The 19,382-nt window shown below is 50.1% G+C and overlaps 7 protein-coding genes across 7 annotated transcripts; 4 read left to right on the top strand and 3 right to left on the bottom strand.

Moving 5' to 3' along the window:
• Positions 1 to 1,820: 1,820 nt before the first annotated feature.
• On the bottom strand, positions 1,821 to 3,920 carry N7515_006487 (uncharacterized protein; the record flags this gene model as incomplete). Its single annotated transcript, XM_056667231.1, has 7 exons — positions 1,821 to 2,108; positions 2,164 to 2,247; positions 2,308 to 2,364; positions 2,411 to 2,649; positions 2,722 to 2,916; positions 2,971 to 3,629; positions 3,688 to 3,920. The coding sequence occupies 7 exons, from the start codon at positions 3,918 to 3,920 to the stop codon at positions 1,821 to 1,823; spliced, it is 1,755 nt and encodes a 584-aa protein (XP_056520827.1).
• A 348-nt stretch (positions 3,921 to 4,268) lies between these two features.
• N7515_006486 (uncharacterized protein) lies at positions 4,269 to 6,990 on the top strand (the record flags this gene model as incomplete). Its single annotated transcript, XM_056667230.1, has 4 exons — positions 4,269 to 4,301; positions 4,354 to 4,476; positions 4,530 to 6,569; positions 6,631 to 6,990. The coding sequence occupies 4 exons, from the start codon at positions 4,269 to 4,271 to the stop codon at positions 6,988 to 6,990; spliced, it is 2,556 nt and encodes an 851-aa protein (XP_056520826.1).
• Positions 6,991 to 7,253: 263 nt separating this feature from the next.
• On the bottom strand, positions 7,254 to 8,088 carry N7515_006485 (glutathione S-transferase family protein; the record flags this gene model as incomplete). Its single annotated transcript, XM_056667229.1, has 3 exons — positions 7,254 to 7,624; positions 7,692 to 7,897; positions 7,958 to 8,088. 3 exons carry the CDS (start codon positions 8,086 to 8,088, stop codon positions 7,254 to 7,256), a joined length of 708 nt encoding a protein of 235 aa, XP_056520825.1.
• Positions 8,089 to 8,750: 662 nt separating this feature from the next.
• Positions 8,751 to 9,676, bottom strand: N7515_006484 (SDR family oxidoreductase; the record flags this gene model as incomplete). The annotated part of the gene is made up of 2 exons (XM_056667228.1): positions 8,751 to 9,327; positions 9,396 to 9,676. The coding sequence occupies 2 exons, from the start codon at positions 9,674 to 9,676 to the stop codon at positions 8,751 to 8,753; spliced, it is 858 nt and encodes a 285-aa protein (XP_056520824.1).
• Positions 9,677 to 12,419: 2,743 nt separating this feature from the next.
• On the top strand, positions 12,420 to 14,644 carry N7515_006483 (Major facilitator superfamily domain general substrate transporter; the record flags this gene model as incomplete). The annotated part of the gene is made up of 6 exons (XM_056667227.1): positions 12,420 to 12,460; positions 12,514 to 12,588; positions 12,687 to 12,950; positions 13,005 to 14,134; positions 14,196 to 14,310; positions 14,371 to 14,644. The coding sequence occupies 6 exons, from the start codon at positions 12,420 to 12,422 to the stop codon at positions 14,642 to 14,644; spliced, it is 1,899 nt and encodes a 632-aa protein (XP_056520823.1).
• Positions 14,645 to 15,803: 1,159 nt separating this feature from the next.
• On the top strand, positions 15,804 to 17,681 carry N7515_006482 (uncharacterized protein; the record flags this gene model as incomplete). Its single annotated transcript, XM_056667226.1, has 3 exons — positions 15,804 to 16,851; positions 16,905 to 17,233; positions 17,286 to 17,681. The coding sequence occupies 3 exons, from the start codon at positions 15,804 to 15,806 to the stop codon at positions 17,679 to 17,681; spliced, it is 1,773 nt and encodes a 590-aa protein (XP_056520822.1).
• Positions 17,682 to 18,344: 663 nt separating this feature from the next.
• Positions 18,345 to 18,976, top strand: N7515_006481 (oligoribonuclease; the record flags this gene model as incomplete). The annotated part of the gene is made up of 2 exons (XM_056667225.1): positions 18,345 to 18,392; positions 18,461 to 18,976. 2 exons carry the CDS (start codon positions 18,345 to 18,347, stop codon positions 18,974 to 18,976), a joined length of 564 nt encoding a protein of 187 aa, XP_056520821.1.
• Between the last annotated feature and the right edge of the window lie 406 nt (positions 18,977 to 19,382).

Raw genomic sequence — 19,382 nt, 5'->3', positions numbered from 1 at the left:
CGTGAATGTTTCTGGTGTTTGGATCCTTCTTATCTCTGCCGCCTTCTCGGCGGTGGTAAAATGGATTAAGATACGGAACAGAAATGCAGGAGCCCTAGACGGGACTTCGCCATACCGTTCAACCGCACTCATCCATCGACGAAGGTGCAAGGTCAGTTGAGTCCTCTTCATAATTGTGCCACCCCGCGACAGGCGAGATGCCAGGAAGTCGACCGTTTCGTTACTCCTCAGTTCCTCCATCTCAGAAGCAGTCAAGTTGGCCTTCATCGCCATGATGCAGTGTTTAGAGGCAGCAAAGCACTGTGAGAGACGTTATTATTAGAGAGTGCTGCTACGAGGCACGAGGGTGGTGATGAATGTATGGGCGCTTCAACTTACCTAAGTTGTTGAAAGTTGGATGAGATGTGACGGCCGGGGAAAGTGAGAGCCAGAACAGGTGTCGTGGACGAGGCACGATATTCGAAAACGGACTGAGGACCGAGAAGCAGCTGGCTGGTCAGATGGTGCTGAAAACAACACGTTAGCCGCCAAAACAGGCAGAGGCAAGGAAGCAAGTTGTGAGAACGGAGCAGTGATGGAAGAGAGAGAAGTTGGAGATGGCCAAAGAGGAAGATGGACGAGGAGGAAGTTGGAGATGGTTGAAGAGGAATGAACACCACAAGTGAAGAGAAAGACTATATAGTCGCCGAGTCCCTGCCCCGCCAGAGACGACAACGACGACCGTTCATGAACAAACGAAACACGATGACAATACCACACGAGAACCTGAGGACACGAAAACGAGAAAACGAAATGCCACGATATGAGAAAACACCACTCACCAAAATACAGGTACGAATCAAGGCGCTTCCAGCACGTTTTGGATGCCTGACTCAAAGAAGCTTGGAGACCTGGTATAGTCAAAAGCGAGGACAAGACCTTAGGATCTATATCGAGGTCGGGTATTTAAGGTGAGCGTCAGATGCAAACAAGCAAACCAATCTAATGTCTACGGCAAGTTCCTTGTGAATTCACTACTTGACGACTGTCAGAACAAGTGGTCCCCCAAAACGTCGATCCGTGAAGACAACATGATTTCAGGAGAGAGAGCTCTTCAACCTACTTGAACGACGAACCATTTACTGTGTACTTGGCATGGTTCTTCTTTAGTCTCCGTTACCCTGCATACTGCGTACATTCCTTATTTTTTTAATTTTTTATTTGTGCATCCACTTTCCAAGGAAAACTCGAGAAAAAGACGAACAAAGACGGAAAAAAACAAATGTTGGGAGTGCTTCTTGAGGATGGATCTGTCAAGGCACAGCTGTGTGCTAACTGCTAAAGCTGATTGACACGCAACGTCGCAACCTTTGGAAAATTAGGTAAAACAACCTAGCTTGACTAGCGTAGATAGATTCTTGTCCTAATAGCATTGCTGATGGATTCCCGAAGTGGTTCCACTATTCAACTGCAAACTGGAGGTTAAACATAAGCTTAAAGTTTAAACCGGTGTATAGTCACGTGATCTATATGCTGCTTCCGGCCTTCCGCCTTCTGCCTTCCTCACGTGACCGTACCCGGATGTTTGAGTTTCCCCACTGATAGTTTCTCTCCACGCGGCGGGGGTGCCACAAAATATCTGTAGGGCGTCCCATTCGCCAAGGGATTAGAATTTAGCACATGGGACGGCCACGGGTGGTGTCTCGGGATCACAGCCCTAGCCCTAAAGATATCTAGTCTCTAGAACTAGAACTCAATGAAATTATGAAAGGATGATTCAATGTTCATGAATCATGATCTTAGAGCCCCGAAACGAACAAGTAGTTCCGCAATACACGCCCTTACTCTCTCGCCGAAGTGCTCGCATCTGCAGTGTCTACACCTCCATTGCCACCATATGGCTTCCCCTTTGCAATATCATCGGCAGCTAAGCTACTCTCTGCCAGAACTCGGTCTAACTTGCGCTGCTCTGCGAATTTCCGACAATCATTACGGCCCTTTTCAATGTCTACAAAGCAAATGGTGATCATGGCTCCGGCGCAAATGGCGAACAAGAATGGGAAGCCCATCCAGTTGTTCAGGGTGCTGTTGATGATTGCCTGAATCACATTGGGGCCAATGATTGAAGACTAATGAGTCGGTTAGAGATGGCTACCAGCAAAGCCAGCAAGTAAATCGACTTACTGCACGATTTGTTATTCCAAAGAGTGCGAAGAACATGTTATCGTAGCCACGAGGCATTAGTTCACTAATCATCGTTTGTGCGTACTGGTAAATGTTAGAAACCACAGAAATTGTGTAATGAAGATCATTCGAACTTCCACCTACCGCATAGTATGGGGCCTGGAAGAGACCGAAGATGACATTGTAGAAATAGAACTCCCACTGCAGGTTGTCAGTGATATTTCCATACCTGGGACCTCATACATACTCTGTTATGATAGCCGATGCGGTTCGTCCACAGTCCCAGCATCCCCCAAAAGGGTATGAACACACTGAAGAAATTGGTGAATAGGAACATGGTCTTGGTGCTGAACTTGAAGTACCGCTGTATGTACCAAAAGCCGATTGTCGAGGTTATTGAACAAGCGGCTTGAACAATACCGAGATACGTGAGTTGTAAGAAGGAGAATGAGACAGAGTCATTCTGAATAATGGAGACAAGTGTACCTGGTAGGGTCAGTCGGTCCTCATATAGTATTCAGCCTTGCTGGGACTCATCCAAGCGCAGGGAAAGCCTACCAGTAGTGTTGAGGCCATCGGCAAGCAGAAAGTAGGCAAAAAAGTACAAGAACGTTTGAGGCAGAGCCCTAATCTCTCGAATAGCCAGCCAAATTTGCTTGAAGCCAATGCTGGTGTAAGTTGATCCTTTGGGTACTTTTGGGCCCGGTCTTTTCTGCTGGAAAATGAACCACCAGATACCAAGAATGACCCAATCTGCAAAAGTCAGATAAACAATCCGATCCCTGATATGACTGGGGATTAACCTACATGAATTGGTGAGACAAAGAGCCAGATTGTTTGAGAAACTGTTGTTCTGGAGCGGAAGTAGAACGCTCAGATTGAGCACCAGCGTCAATAGGTATCCGATATTGCTGTGTGCAGTGGAGATATTGCTAATATCGTTAGTGAAAATATCATAACGAATGCAGAGGGGATCAGCGCACCTGATATGATTCCTCTCTAAGGACTCAATGACATCGTATTCCTCCTGGCTGATCTTTCCTTCTCTGAGATCTTCTTCTCTTGCCTTACGCACATGCGGCGTATAACGTGCCAGACGGGGAAACACAGCGGCATAGAACACCAAAGTTGCACCATAGGCAACGTATGCCACAACATACATTCCCATCGCTGCAGGCCACTGACTCGGATGTCTGATGGAGATCATCCCATACTGCAATGCCCAACAGACCACCGTCAAGACCAGAAGGAGCCATCGGCCGAATGAGCCATAGTCCGCAGCACTTCCTAGCCAGACAAATATAACTGTCATGAAAGTGAAGCAAAGACCGTTAGCGATGAGAACAACCGATGCTACTGATCTTGTGCCTCCAGCCCACGGGACTACACATGCCGAGGAGCCCGTGCAGGCTTTGGGAGGATTCGAGCCAGGTTGATGGCCAGCACCATTCAAGGCCCATTGGAAGCTGTTTAAGTCAGTTGGAGACTTGGAGTCATGAAGTGTTTTCTTTTTGGTGTACCTACAGCGCTTGACTGTACGATCCAGGACCAACACCGTTATCACCATTGTAATAGAGGTAATACGACCACAGTTCTCTCCTGGTGGTGGTTGGCTGTTCATAGGCGTCTTCGTCAACACCAAAAAGCCGTTCATACTCCTCCAAGGTGGAAGGTGGCTGTGCTGTCGCAGTCACATGAACCGCGTTCTTTGGTGGGTCATCTCTTTCTGGGGCATGATCAATGTCCGTGTCCGCCATATTGGAGATGTTAAGTCGAACCGTTGAAGAAGCAGGATGAGGTCTCAGGTGGATATCATCCTTACTTCATAATAATTAGGTTACCCCGCATTCCTTTAGGGTGGTAATTTGCCTCTTATCTTTTGTTGTTACATTTCCAATCACAGGAAAGAGCTAAACAGCTTAGCTCTTGAGGGAGAGGCGGCTTTCAGTCCTTTACCCCAGTAAGCGATGTTGCATCCAAGTGGATCCCGGATCAACCCCGATCATCGTCGTATCGTACCAACACACCTCCCGTTTCCAACGTCAACGTCAACGTCTGAACCATTGAATCACTGACTTGCATTCAAAATCCCCCCAAACCATCACATGGATTCGGATCTTCAAAAGCAGGTGGGCCAGGTAAGCGAGCCGTCCGACCCCCTTCTTCCTGTTATCTCACAAGCGATCGCAGCTCTTCGCGGTGGGGTTCCATGGCTGCACTCCAAGTCCTGAAATCAAAACATTGATCCATGACTACCATGTCGGAGGCATTGTTCTCTTCAGGCGCAATTTTCAAGATGCAGAACAGCTACAGGTGCGATGTTCGAGGCCATATCGTCATTTATTGGCCTGACCCGTCTTCTCCAGGCATTAACGTCAGCTTTACAACATGAAGCCAAACTTGCTGGACACCAGCGGCCATTGTTGATCGGACTTGATCAGGAGAATGGTATTGTCACTCGAATCCCTCCCCCGATGGCTGCCCAGGTACCGGGGCCTATGGCACTGGGTGCTACGCATGACCCAGAGTGTGCATACAGTGCGGGGAAAGCCACAGGGGAAACTTTGAGTTTCTTCGGCGTCAACATGAACTATGCGCCAGTCTGCGATATCAATTCAGAGCCTTTAAATCCTGTCGTTGGCGTCCGCAGTCCTGGTGATGACCCGGAATTTGTTGGCCGGTTTGCGAGTGCGGCCGCGCGGGGTCTACGGGAACACAACGTTGTCCCGAGTGTAAAGCACTTTCCTGGACATGGAGATACAGCGGTTGACTCACATTATGGACTGCCTGTTATTTCAAAGACAAGAGATCAGCTGGAACGTTGTGAGCTAATTCCATTCAGAAGGGCGGTCGCTGAAGGCATTGAGGCCGTCATGACTGCCCATATCTCGCTGCCGTGTATCGATCCTAAGCGGCCTGCAACGCTATCCCCATCTGCTATGGGTATACTGCGCACTGACATGGCTTATGATGGTATGATCATCACAGACTGTCTGGAGATGGATGGGGTTCGTTCCACGTTCGGCACTGAAGAAGGCTCGGTGCTGGCATTGTGCGCTGGTAGCGATAGTATCATGATATGCCATACCTTTGATGTGCAGGTGGCTTCAATCAAGAGGGTCTGTGAAGCAATCAAATCCGGCACTATTGATCAGTCACGGCTGGCGGACGCTTGTCGCCATGTTGCTACCGTGAAAGACAAGTTTCTGAACTGGGATGCTGCCCTACGGCGATCCAATCTCGCAGACCTAAGCTCACTCAACAACAGCATTGCCGAGACCACAATGGACATATACTCTCGATCGACCACGCTTGTTCGTGACAAAAATAACGTCCTCCCACTGTCAAAGACTTCAATCATCATCTTTTTGTTTCCTGGAGATAAGACTCCGGTTGGCGGTGCTGTCGATGGCGAAGGAACAGGTAGGCAAGGTTTTTATCAGTCCAAAAGATATCTGGATGTCCTTCGGCAACACAACAATTCCATTGCTGAGATCAAGTATGGGGAGTCTGGTCTGACATCGGAGCAATGGCGGGCCATTGAAGTCGCCGATGTTGTGATATTCACTTCACTCAATGCGAGGGAGTCGTCATACCAAGAATCGCTTGGCCTCGAGCTTGCTCAGCGTGTGAAATCAGTGGTACATATTGCTATCTGTAATCCTTATGACTTCCTCGATGCACCCAGCATCAAGACATATATCACCACATACGAGCCGACTGTCGAGGCATTTTCAGTGGCTGCAGATATTATGTTCGGAGCACTTATTCCGACAGGTGCTCTTCCAGTGGGACCGAATGCTTTGACCATGACCTCTGCAGTAGTGACGCCATTCGACGCACAAAGAGATTTGGATGAGATAATCGGCGTCTGGGCCGTGTCTCTCCCGTCCTACCCTATTCCTACTGTAAGCCTGCGGTCTTTGATAGTGCGTCCGCACGGCCATCACTTCGTTGCGCGCATGGGATCGAAGCTAGTAGGCTTCTGTCTCGCCTATACGAATGCCCACGGTGCACCAAACACCGCATACATCGCTGTTCTTGCTGTATCGCCAGATTACCAACGCCAAGGTGTTGGGATTTCCTTGCTAGAGGAAACGAGAGCATGTTTCCGCGCAAAGTTTTCCCTCAATACGGTGAAGCTGGGTAGTTCGTTCCCTCGCTTCTGGCCTGGGATTCCTCGGGATCTCCCAGAAACAGTCCAACATTTCTTCACCCATCGGGGCTTCCGACTCAATCCTCCCAGTGCCCGATCAGTTGATCTGTACCAAGATATTCGTGATTTCCATTCCCCAGAAAAGTACGTCACTCGTGCCCGAGAACGCGGCTTCCGCTTCGCGCCCTTGAAGTCGGAGGATTATGAGGCCTGCCTGGTTGGCCAAAGGAGAAACTTTTCAGATAAAGGTGTAAGTACCCGCAGTGCAATGTTCATGTTCATCAAAAATTACATGCTAATTCCCTTCGAAGGGCTGGGTGGAAGCCTACGTCACGCTGCATCCCGATAAGTATCCAGACTGCGTGATGACAGCGTTCGACTCTCAAGGTCAACAAGTCGGGTGGACGCTGATGCTTGGTCCCTCGGATGCACTGAATGAGGGCTGGGCTTTCCCACAAACCTGTGGTCCAAACACAGGACTGATTGGTGCGGTAGGAATTGACGAGGCCCACCGCAAGCACGGCATTGGGCTGGCCATGATTTGCCACGCCATCGAGAACATGAAGCAACGCGGCATTGAAGGCGTATTTGTGGACTGGGTTGCATTGGATGGATGGTACGAACAAGTTGGCTTTGAGACCTGGCGGAGCTACAGGCCCGGGGAGCTGTGAGCGTCTCATCTCTATTGTTTCAAGTTATTCCTTATGATTACCTGTATCTCCAATCACCAGCGGCCCAGATTCAGGTCTTTCGGGTCATTACTATGCGCGGCTTTTCCTAGATTGAATGCATGGTTTCGAGAATGCTATCTTTCTCTCCAATACTATCTAACACCCGTCCCTGCTCGATTTATTTGACCTGTCTGCTGAACTTTCAAAGTCCAGATGATTTCTGTCAACCATGGAAAACACCAGAAATCCAAATATCCTATCAATCAATGCTGATCAGAATTTGTCATGGCATCAATATTCGCGCGACACTTCTTGAACAGCTCAGCCATATCCTCCTGCGGCCAGAAATGCGGAACAGCTACACCTTTCTGCACCGCAGGACGCTTCCCAATCTCCTCAACCCACTTGTTCAAAGCAGGGAACTCAGACAAATCAATCTGCAGCGAAACCGGAGCACCGGAAACCCAAGGATAGCTCGCAATATCAGCAATAGTGAACTTCTCACCCGCAAGGTAGGTGCTCTCCTGTAATCGTGACTCAAGCACCGAGTAGAGACGCTTTGTCTCCTCGATATAACGCTTGATACCATAGTCAGAGCGCGCGCCAGCAAAGAAACGGAAATGATTAGCTTGGCCTGTTTGGATATTAGAAAGACCACCCAATACAAACTCGGGAACTTTCAGACAACACGTAGTACGTACCTTGCATTGGTCCAATTCCACTCATCTGGAACATCAGCCAGCATGTTTGCTCAACATGCTCGGGTGTCCCAGGAGCGTAGCTAATCTTGCGCTCAGTGTCGTACTTGTCCACCAGGTATGTCATGATTGCTCCGCTCTCAAAAACGCGCTGACCACCGTCGAGGATGGCCGGAATGCGGCCGTTAGGATTGATATTCAAGAACCATCTGTTTCATACCCTTTATCAGCATGTTATACGTTTTCTGTGATAATGAAGGGATATGTACTCTTCCTTCTGACGATTCGTGCTGATATTAATTGCCTCGGTCTTATAGGGTAGACCAAGCTCCTCGAGTGTGATGGAGACTTTAAAGCCGTTCCCTGTCGTCCAGGTATAGAGAGTAATATCCGAGGACATGGTTGAGTATGGTGCGAAACGTCTTGATGACAGTCTATTTAGCCTAGAGGAAGCCTTTAAGGAGCGAGAGAACATCTCTAATGGCACAATCAGACTGAATATATACGAGCGCGTCGTCACGAGCACGAGCTCGGGGTCTCGGTGTTTGTATGCTCAATTTGTCAGCTCCCCGCAAAATGCCCGCAGCCCGGAGCCCCGGAGGAATACGCAGAGGGAGATGATGTCATCTCACCTCATCTTGACTAGCTGGATGTTAATCGAAGGCCTACCTATTCGAACTTCATTCCAGTACACAGTTGTGCTAACTATGCGGGGCCAATAGGTAACCGCCTGTTCAGGTTGACCGTTGGTATGGTATGTTAACGTTCGGCGGCAGCTGCCGCTTCGGCCTCACCTGGGGCATGGGGGTGTCTTCGGCGGGCTCGGGCCCGAGCGAGCCCCCGGCAGCCACAAGGGCGGGCCCGTGTTCAGGTCGGTATATGGCTAGTACTAGTGCCAAATTTAAGCAGATTGACCTTGCGCATTTGCTGCGCCACGGATTTAAAGGGACTATAAGATCGGCAGGTCAACACGAGGAGCTCGCGAATACTGGTCATTCATATTTGAGGGGATTAGAGTCGGGATTAACTAGCTTCTTCTAGTTTAGTGCAGGCACCAATGCCTTAGTTTCCCACATCCTGGTGGTCTGTAGATCCAATGATATCCTTCCACCCATCCAACATCTCCTGCTCGCGGTCGATACTCTCTTTTATAACGCCCTGGGCGTCCCGGCCAAGAGCAAGTCGCGCGGGAAGACTCCGTCCCTCGCAGCGACCAGTCTTAGTCAAAGCCTCAAAGATAACCTGCGCACCCTTGGCGGGATCACCAGGCTGATTGAGATTGTATGCAACCATGGCATCGCGAGTGGCTTTGGTGCCTACGTCCAGCTCGGCGATGTGGTTCTTCGCGATGACCTTGTGGCCCGCAGTGAGGAAGTTCGTGCGGAAATATCCTGGCTCGATACATGTCACATCAATGTTGAATGGAGCGAGCTCATGATGTAAAGCCTCTGTGAAGAGAGCGACCGCCGCCTTCGTGGCGCAGTACATTCCAGCACCCGGATGACCGCTCCAGCCAGCGATAGAACCAAAGGTGGCGACGGCGCCTGTTTTGCGAGCGCGCATTGAGGGGAGGGCTGCTCGCAGGACGCGCATCTGCGAAAAGACGTTCACGTCGAAATGGTCGATGATTTCTTCGTGGCTGGAATATGTTAGGTCTTAGGGACTTGGACTGGACTTGTTTTTTTTTTGGAAGTGGGTGCGCTTTACCTGCATTCTTCAATGCCTCCCTCTAGGATGTATCCAACGCTGTTGACTAGGATGTCAATTGGGCCGATGGTTGAAAGAACATCATCGATGACTGCCTTGACCTCGGCATCGCTGCCCTGTACATTCAGCTTCTTCGCGATGACGCCGAGAGATGCCAAGGCCTCCAATTTTGAGGGATCGCGCGAAGTGGCGACCACGGTGTCTCCGTTCTTTGCGGCTGTAATGGCCAGTTCACGGCCGAAGCCGGAAGAGCAGCCGGTGATGAACCAGATGCGAGGCATATTGATGTGTAAGGTGTTGTGGTGTGAAGAGTGACTGAAGCTATAGAAGTAAAGAGGGATCGAATACACGAAGACCAGGACGCAGGGCGCAAAGAGGTATTTAACAGATCATCAAATCTGCGAAGCCATGGAAGAAGTGGTATAGTTCGTTAAGTCCGAATAATCTCCATATTTCCTAATCAAGTTAGCTCCGTGTCAGCGCGTCAGCATCAGATATCCGCCGTTCTTAACGCCGTTAGGGCATTCGGCGGCTCATTTACCCACTCCACATTCTTGGATCGATTAGTAATTACTGCGTATGTACTTGGAAGTTGGAACCAAGGTTGGAATGCCATCGTCCACGTCGACCGCACTACAGAGAAAGATCTCCGATCCAACTCACAGAGGGCCCAGGTCCTCTATTCCCCAGTCCGCAAACAAACGGGCAGCAGATAAATCCTCGCCACGAACAGTGACAATCTCTCAGTGAGGCTTTGCGTGCCACTCAACGGCTGATCAAATCCGCTCCAGCTATTGCCATGGAGCAACTTCCAGCCAGAACATGTGGGACTCGCAATATTTGAGAATAACCCGCCAGACTAGGGCTCGCTGTGCCTGACATGTCAAGCATACCCTGATTCCTGGGCACCTGGGCAGGCGTGCTTGAACCTAAGCGCGATGAACTCAATCCGCAAGCGGAACAGCAGTACCCTGATCTTCTCTTGGCTCGACACGGAATGAAGCCTGGAAGCATCATCTGATAAAGATGTCATGACTTGCATAAGAGGCTGAGAAGATTACGACTCCATCTCCCCTGGAGATACCCCAGATACTCCCCTCCAAGGGATGACCGGATCGGGATACGCAAGCAGTCGATCCCCACATGGCTTCAGCCACGAGTTCCTTGGCATTGTAACCCCCAGATAAACCGCAGACAGGCCCGCTTCGCTTAAGCCTCAGAGAAAAGCACATTGGCACATCGCCGGAGACGGCAGTCACAACCCGACTTCTGGAATCGTAGATGATGCGATCATTGTTTTGTGGCTTTGCCGCTTTGTACTTCTAGGGATCTTGGACTTGGCGATGACTTGCTTTGGATATCTTCAGTATTAGAGAGAAGCTCGACTTGGCGAGGAGATCAGGTTGTATTCTTTTTCTGGGGGTGCGACTAGCATGAACATTCGGTTGGGGCTTTCTTTGTCTGCGGCCTAGATGCAACCTGCATACAGGTAAGCTCTTGGGATCTGAATGTGATGATCATGTGATGAGCAAACGACAGCTAAGAGAAGGAGCAGACAATGGCAGAAGAACATAAGAAGGAGTTCAGCGCAGCTCTTCTCTCCTCTTCCCTTCTCCAATTCTGTTACCTTAATTCTCAGCACAGGAACAAGTTATCTCTTCTGCTCTTTTTTTCTTATGGCTTGTAACACTGGAGGGGTTTCAGGAGCACAGCGGTCCACGGTGATACGGTGCCTGGAAAGCGGCAAGCCATGTCTAACTGAGTATTACCTGTCCGACTCTCATCCAAGTCGGACCGGCTCCTGGAGCAAAGTTTTCCCGAGAGAAAGTGGATCGCGGGATTTTCACCCGACAGTGCCGACACCTACGCATTGCACCCCGGATTTCAACTTTTGATAGTTCTCCACAATATGCCACAGCAAAAAAAAAGTTTCGAGGGTATTCAATTCGAAGGCGCTTGTTCTAAATGCTCTTCGTTTCTATTTGAACGGTTCAGGACACTGCGAATTTAGCGTCAAATGGCAAGAATGAGGCTATGAGCCAAGGGAATGTCCGAGCTATTAAAGCCGGATGAAGCCAATGCGATTTCCAATACAGAAACTTAGCTTGATTAAGCCAAGTTAGCGCTAGGAAACATATCATCTGGTTTCTAGTAATACGCTTAAACTGTTTCTCGCCAATCAGAGTGGCTACCCCTGCCCAGAGGTGACTACACCGAAACCGGTCCCTTTCAATTGTGGCGTTGGAACTTGGGGAACGTCATCCCGAGAGCGATTTGACTGCCCTTTTCGCATCTCAGAACTCCCGGGTGACATGGAAGATGGTGTATTATCTGACTGACTTATGGCATGGGGCTGTGCATTGGAATTGCTCTTGCGATCAAATTGGTGAACGAATTGAGTCTCAATAGCTCTCGCTGTTCAGGACCTTTCTTCCATGAAGGACTTGGACAAGCCCAGCTTGACTGGGATCCCGGCCAAGGGTAAGAAAAAGGCGCGAGATTTCCTTTGGCTCTCTAGAAGCATGCTTTTCCTAGGCACGCCCGACAGGCAAAGCCATGCAAGGTCCAAGTAGGCCGGGAACCTCATTCACTGTTGCTTTTGGTTCTTGGCTCGAGGCAATGTAGCAGAGCAGAGATCTATGTAACATTTTGCCGAGACCAACATTGATGGAGCTTCCACTCGAACCGAAGGCTGGTGGTCCCACTTTCCAGTTTCACGCGGCTTCCCCATGGGCAGAGTTGACACGAGGTCGCATCCCCAGATTTGGAGGTTTCCGTTTCGGGAAGTAGATCTGACTTGGCAACGGGTCATGTCAATGGAATCACTCAAACTAGTACCTTCCTGGACTTGGCCATGAGGCTTGGGGGACTGAGAAACGGGTAGACAGGACACGACATAAAAGGGTGGATATTCCCCTCCCATTCCCCTCTCCCTTCTGAATCGACTTGCTACCATCACGTGGCTTTCTTCATCTGTGACACTTTCTATCAAACCTATTAGAAATTGCGGCGACCATATTCACCATGAATAAGGAGACCATCACTGAGGTGGGCGTTGATCAACGGTAGGTTTTCCCTCCTCCCTAAACACTTTGCTATGCACCATTCTAATTCCAAGATCCAGCGATGATTACAACAGTGCCGAGAAGGGTTGCTTTGAACAGGTTGACTTGCACAACAATGTTTCCGCCAAGTAAGACTCCCTCTCGTATCTCTCGCGCAGTGATACATTCCAATATCTTTTCGTTACCTGCATCGTTGCCCCGAAGATCAACACTAACAATTACCTAGAATCAAGAACCCATTGGCCGACTTGACAAAGAGCCAGTTGCTTCGAGGCGTCGAGGAGTTTGCCCAAGAATACAACGTAACTGCTATCCTGCCCGAGTTGAAGAAGGGAGCACTGGTTGCCCGTGATCCTACCGAGTTCGAGACCGTCTCAGACTTGACCGAGGCTGAGCGCACTGCGCTGCGCGATGAAGTGGATCACAAATGGCGCCAGCCCAAAGCACTCTACTTCACTATCATCCTTTGCTCCATTGGTGCAGCTGTGCAGTAAGTGATATTCCCCAGCACTCATCGAGGAAAATAGTGCTAACACCAATACAGAGGATGGGATCAAACCGGCTCCAATGGTGCTAATTTGTCATTCCCCGATGCTTTTGGTATTTCAGATGACCCAGCGAAGAGTGATCAGGCTGATCGAAACCTGTGGCTCGTCGGCATCGTCAACGCTGCCCCTTATATTGCCAGTGCCCTCCTCGGCTGCTGGCTGTCGGACCCCTGCAACCGGTTCCTTGGTCGCCGCGGCACAATCTTCGCCTCGTCCATCTTTTGCGTTTTGACCCCCATTGGCTCTGCAGTGGCTCAGACCTGGGTTCAGCTCTTCGTGGTTCGTCTCCTCCTCGGTATTGGAATGGGCCTGAAGGCCTCGACGATTCCCATATTTTGCGCTGAGAATACTCCTGCTGTGATCCGCGGTGGCCTGGTCATGTCCTGGCAGCTCTGGACCGCTTTTGGCATTTTCCTCGGTTTCAGCGCCAACCTCGCTGTTAAGGACACTGGCGCAATCTCCTGGAGGCTGCAACTTGGATCTGCCTTCATTCCTGCTATTCCCCTGCTCTTTGGTATTTACTACTGCCCAGAGTCACCTCGCTGGTACATCCGCCGCGGAGAGATGAGCAAGGCCTACCAATCTCTCTGCCGTCTCCGCAACACCCCTCTGCAGGCTGCTCGCGATCTGTACTACATTCACGCTCAGATTAAGATCGAGTCTAGCCTGATTGGTCAGGGTAACTATGTCACCCGCTTTGTCGAGCTCTTCACTATTCCTCGCGTTCGCCGGGCTACTCTTGCTTCGTTCGTTGTCATGATCGCACAGCAGATGTGTGGTATTAATATCGTCGCTTTCTACTCGTCAACCGTGTTCAAGAATGCCGGTGCAAATGACACAGAGGCTCTGTTCGCTTCCTGGGGCTTTGGCTTGGTCAACTTCATTTTCGCTTTCCCTGCTATTTGGACTATCGATACATACGGCCGTCGAACCCTCTTGTTGTTTACTTTCCCGCAGATGGCATGGACTTTGCTTGGTGCTGCATTCTGCTTCTGGACCCCGGAAGGCACGGGCCATTTGGCCTCGATTGCTTTCTTTATTTTCTTGTTTGCTGCATTCTACTCGCCTGGTGAAGGCCCCGTGCCGTTTACTTACTCGGCCGAAGTATTCCCACTTTCTCATCGAGGTATGTCTACCCTTCCTCCTCCTTTTGATCTAGTCTTGCAATGACTAACATTCACTTCAAGAGGTTGGCATGTCCTGGGCGGTGGCAACCTGCCTAGGGTGGGCTGCGGTGCTTTCCATTACTTTCCCGAAGATGTTGAGCGCAATGACTCCTACCGGAGCCTTTGGTTTCTATGCGTAAGTCATATTCCAGGTACTCCATACCTATCCATCAAGTATCTAACCATCGAAATCCAGTGGCCTGAACGTGACTGCCCTAGTCATGATCTTCCTCTGGGTTCCTGAGACCAAACAGCGCACCCTTGAAGAACTGGATTACATCTTCGCAGTTCCAACTCGCGTTCATATGAAGTACCAGGTCACCAAGGCACTGCCATATTGGTTCAGGCGCTATATCTTCCGCCAGAATGTGGTGTTGGAGCCTCTGTACCAGTTTCACACCATCACTGGTGGGGGTGAGGCTGAAATCACATTCACGCCACAGAAGGAGGGTCTCACATTGACTGGTTGAATGGTTTTAGTTTTCTTATTCCCCTGCCGTATTGTCGTGAACTATGGATCGATTGACTTTGCCTTTTCTGTCCTTTCATTTTTTTACTTACGATATCGAGTAATGGGTGAGACCCGGACATATTTCCGTAGTGAATGAAATTGGAAGCTTTTAAAGAGATGACTTCAAAAGAGGAGAGTGCCTGTCGACACATTAGACAGGACTCGATAGACCGCGATGAACCAAGAGTCAGTCACAAGATATCAATTCTTAGAATTCTATGTGATCATTGTGATGTACAGTGATGAGATATAGTCATCTGAAGAATGAAGCATTGAAGATGGCCTTAGGAAAGTTCAAAGGAAAAATGCTCCACAAGGTTTGAGCCCATCCATGGTTGCATGGTTGCTGGGGGATCAGCTGATGTGGAGTTTGGGGAGTATGATGAGGACAGTTGACAACATATATGCACTTATAAGGAAGTAAATAAATGTTATTCACTATATTGGAGGTCATAAATACAGAGTATAAGGTCACAAGACCAGTTTAAAGCTGTTGATATCTGTTAAAGCCCTAAAAACCACACGTGCAATAGAACTCTTAACTATGGTAATGTTATGGTAACGTATCACGTGGGGGTTTGGGGGCATGATGGCACTCATGTTTTGGTCCACCCGCCCCTCATCTTTTTCCTCAAGAGCTTCACAAGGGGGTTAACCAGGTCATTTCATTTCGCTGCTCTATTAGATTCTACTTTGTGCCAGGCCTTGGACCGAGGAACCCGCATTTTCTCTTGTTTGATATCTCACGACTCGACAACCCCACTCCATTTCCTCGTCATTGTGACCCTACGGCTCGAAACCTCGATACATTCACCAGCAGCTGCAGTGGAGCTTAAGGAACTGCTGTGGGCTGCTGGGCGAGTCGAAATCCACTACCTTGACCGCCTCCCACATAGCTTATTCTCTATCGAACACACACACCCGCGGGGAAAAAATAAAGAAGTCATTCGTCTGTACTCGATCTGCCGTCACATCTCCTTTTCTTTCCTCGCCGATCGAAGTATTTCTTACCTTGTGGGGCACATTTGGCGCTGTGCCTCGCTCAACTTTCCTCCCCGCAGTGCAACAACATCTGTATCTCAATCAACACTCGAACCCTCCCTTAACTCTTCTCCACGATGCCCTGCTTCAAAGGGCTCGCCGTGAGCATTCACACCCCTGATGGCCCAATTCCCGAATACTCCATTCAACGCCAATCCCGAGCTTCACGGATAGGCTGCTTTATTCCTGTGCCACCGCCTAAAATTCCCGAGTCAGGGACTGGTAAAGCGGAGCAATCAACCTTTGCAATTTCCATCACCCTCCTCAATCCGGATCAAGATGTTCCGTACTCAGCTCCGAAGCCGACAGCCGATTGCCCCTCGCCCAAACCGAAGGTTGTGGGTAAACTGCCCGGGCAGCCAGGCCAAATCGCTGGAGCGGTCGCACCATATCAAGGCTTGACAAACTCGCCAAATGAGACCGTGGCTGCATACATTTACTTCGATGGAAGACAGAAGGAGGAAGTAGCCACACTGCTGCGGCGCGGAGAAGAGACATGGGTGAACTCACGCTGGGTCAGCGTGCCAGACTCGGAAGGCGGGGGCATTGCCGAGCGTGAATTCTTGTTTCGCGAGGTCGGTCTTGAGCGCTGGCTCAACGGACTGGACCTGGAAGGCAAGGACGCGGCAGCCAAAATTGAGCGTCGGCGACAGAAGATGGAAAAACGGCGGGCAAAGCGCGCGACCGAGCAAGACCTGACCGCTATGGAAAAAGACATGACCGCTATGGAAATGGAGGACAACCACCCTGTCAAGTCGAAGACGATTATGCGATATGGCAATGACGAGAAGTCGCCCCTCGAGGATGTCTCAGATGCCGAGCTCTCCTCAGACTCAGACGACGATGATCCAATTCCCGAGACAGCGGGTCAAATCAAGATCGCTTTGTTCCGAGTATTGGCGTCCGGGGAAATCAAGCGGGGCGAATACTCCCCGCAATTCGATGCGCACGATGATGAAGAGGGTACGCAGGATAATAGCGCCGGAGACGCCGATATTGATCACACCACGAGTTTCGCAAAGCCCAAAACGCTTGACCCGAAGACCATTAGTACGCAGACTGTCACTGGTATTGACCCAACTGATCAGCCATATGCGATCTTTACTTTCATGTATCGCGGTGAACGTACGTATTTTGTGCCTTACTTGTGATTCTCTTCAAGTCTAACTGCAAAACAGGTCAACTACAGAAGATGGGCATCTTGAAAGATTCCAAGGCGCAAGAAACGCCTGCTGCCGCCAAGCGAAAATCACTACAGGTTGATCTAGCCAGCCTTGGTCCGATCAAGCCTGGTGGCTCTGTCGGATTCCTTAATTTCCGCGAAACCGACGCCAAATCGCGCAAGGGCAAGAAGAGCCAGGATGATATGGATAGTGATGACGACGAGAACGACAACCCCATACTTGGCAAGGCAGACGATGAAGAGGCCAGGGATGACGACCGGTTTTTGTCTCCGGATGATATTCAACGTCAGGGAGAGCTGGCAGAGAGCTTGCGGAAGATTCGAGTAAGTACAATTCGCAGATTCTATCGATTCTTTACTGACAATCACGCCACAGCTTAAGCGTCAGCACTCCGCAGAACCCCCTGGAGGCAGCGTCGGCGATTCTATGGATTCCCCTGCTTCTGGATCGACGCCGCCTGCAAACGAGCGCTCGGCAACACCGCCGAAAACTGCGACCGCTGAGCCTGGCCTTCCCGAACCTACTCAGCCAGTCGAAATTTCAGATGGGCTTTTCGGAAGCCCACTGAAGAAACAGCGTGCAAGCGTCTCGACCGCCGATGAGAACGCTCTTCGACGCCGCATTGCCGAATCTTCTGGTAGAATCAGCGAAGTCTTGGGCTCTTCCGCCCCTGCTGAGTCCGCCTCGACCAATTCTAACACAATCGCGGATACGTTCAGTCTGACACCCGAGCTTTCTGTCGGACCCAAACCCACTGAAGAGGAGTTGTGAGCTGCCGAATCATTGAAAATAGGGTTTCTTTTCTCTGGGTGGTTTGACCTCAAGATCTCGTCTGCGTCATGAGACTTAACATGCCGCTCTTCACTCTGGGAAACACTAGTCATTCTTGCTGTTATCATGTGGATCAATCAGGATTGTGCAGGTTGGCGGAATGTCTATTGCAATACCGAGTGGTGTGGATGGTCATAGTGCTTTCCATGTTGCTTCCTTTCTACAATTACGCCGTTACGTCCACTCCCCTCCAGTACACTACAGAGAATAAGTTAAAGGAGAGAACTTTTGCTGCGCCGGCCAGGACAGCTTGATAATAATCTTCATCAGCGTAGTCATAACGTATTGTAGGCTGTACATTCCAGTCTGGCCGTGTTGACTTAAAGCCGAGAAGCTTCCCGGCATGAAGGTTAGCTCAACATTACCCAACCACGTTTGTCAACTTGAACTAGGGCAACTCTACGCAGTAGAACTACATATCTGTATACATATCTGCCCATGAATCCATGCTCAGAAATATCTTCTTACCTGCATCGTCTGCATTCCGCAGTGTTTTCGCCCAGCCCGGCTTTCTCCACCAAGTGATTCTGCCACCCCCCAATTGAACGTCAGAGCTAACAGCTCCAACAGCCCAGAATAATCTCCATCCGCCACAAATCCACCATGCCACTCGAACGCTCCACAGACCCGCTGGTCTGGATCGACTGCGAGGTATATTCGGAAGCTTCCCCCCATCACCAATTTCCACCACCGCCACCACCAACTAACCCCATCCGCAGATGACAGGCCTGGACCCAGAAACCGACAAAATTATCCAAATCTGCTGCTTCATCACAGACGCCCAGTTGAACCTCCTCGAACCCAACGGCTTCGAAACCATCGTCCACGTCCCGGACTCCGCCCTCGACGCGATGTCGCAGTGGTGCATCGACACCCACGGCCGCACGGGCCTCACCGCCGCCGTGCGCGCCTCGACCGTCTCCCCCTCCACCGCTGCAGACTCGCTTCTCGCCTACATCCGCCAGCACGTCCCGGTTCCGCGCACTGCACTGTTGGCGGGTAATAGTGTGCATGCTGATAAGGCCTTCCTTGCTTGTGAGCCGTACTCGAAGGTGCTGGAGCATTTGCATTATCGCATTCTGGATGTTAGTTCGTTGAAGGAGGCTGCGCGGAGGTGGGGGAGTGATCGGTTGCTGGAGGAGGTTCCGTCCAAGAGGACTGTGCATCTTGCTAGGGATGATATTCTTGAGAGCATTGAGGAGATTCGGTTCTACAAGGAGAAGCTGTTTGAGTGATGGACATGATTCCTTGCATAGGGTTATGGGGCCGCATTGGGGAGTGGGGAATAGTACTAAAGTGACGGGAATTGGTTGTCATTTTGCTAACTTGGAAGGTGAGAGAGGATCATCCCATGACTCTGCATAGACTGTATAGACTGTTCACTGTACAGTACTTTGGAAAAAAAGTCGTGGTACGAGTCACTGCAGTATTTTGATTCCCCACCGGATAATCTGCGGCCAATTTGGAAGTGCTCGACCGTTGGAAAGATAAAACTGGCCAGATAACTTCCAGATTAGCCTGAGTAGAGCCAATGACACAATCTCTGAAGCTGTACAGATATATTTAAAACTTGGTCGCAGTGGCAAAGTGACCTGAAGAGATTTGAAGTGTACGGAGTACAACAGTCCAGGCGGGATGATA

This window comes from Penicillium bovifimosum, assembly GCF_028826915.1.
Source record: "Penicillium bovifimosum strain IBT 22155 chromosome Unknown utg000005l_segment0_segment0, whole genome shotgun sequence".
NCBI classification, from domain to species: domain Eukaryota; kingdom Fungi; phylum Ascomycota; class Eurotiomycetes; order Eurotiales; family Aspergillaceae; genus Penicillium; species Penicillium bovifimosum.
Note: the sequence above shows the minus strand (reverse complement) of the source record. Positions and strands in the feature narration are given on the sequence as shown.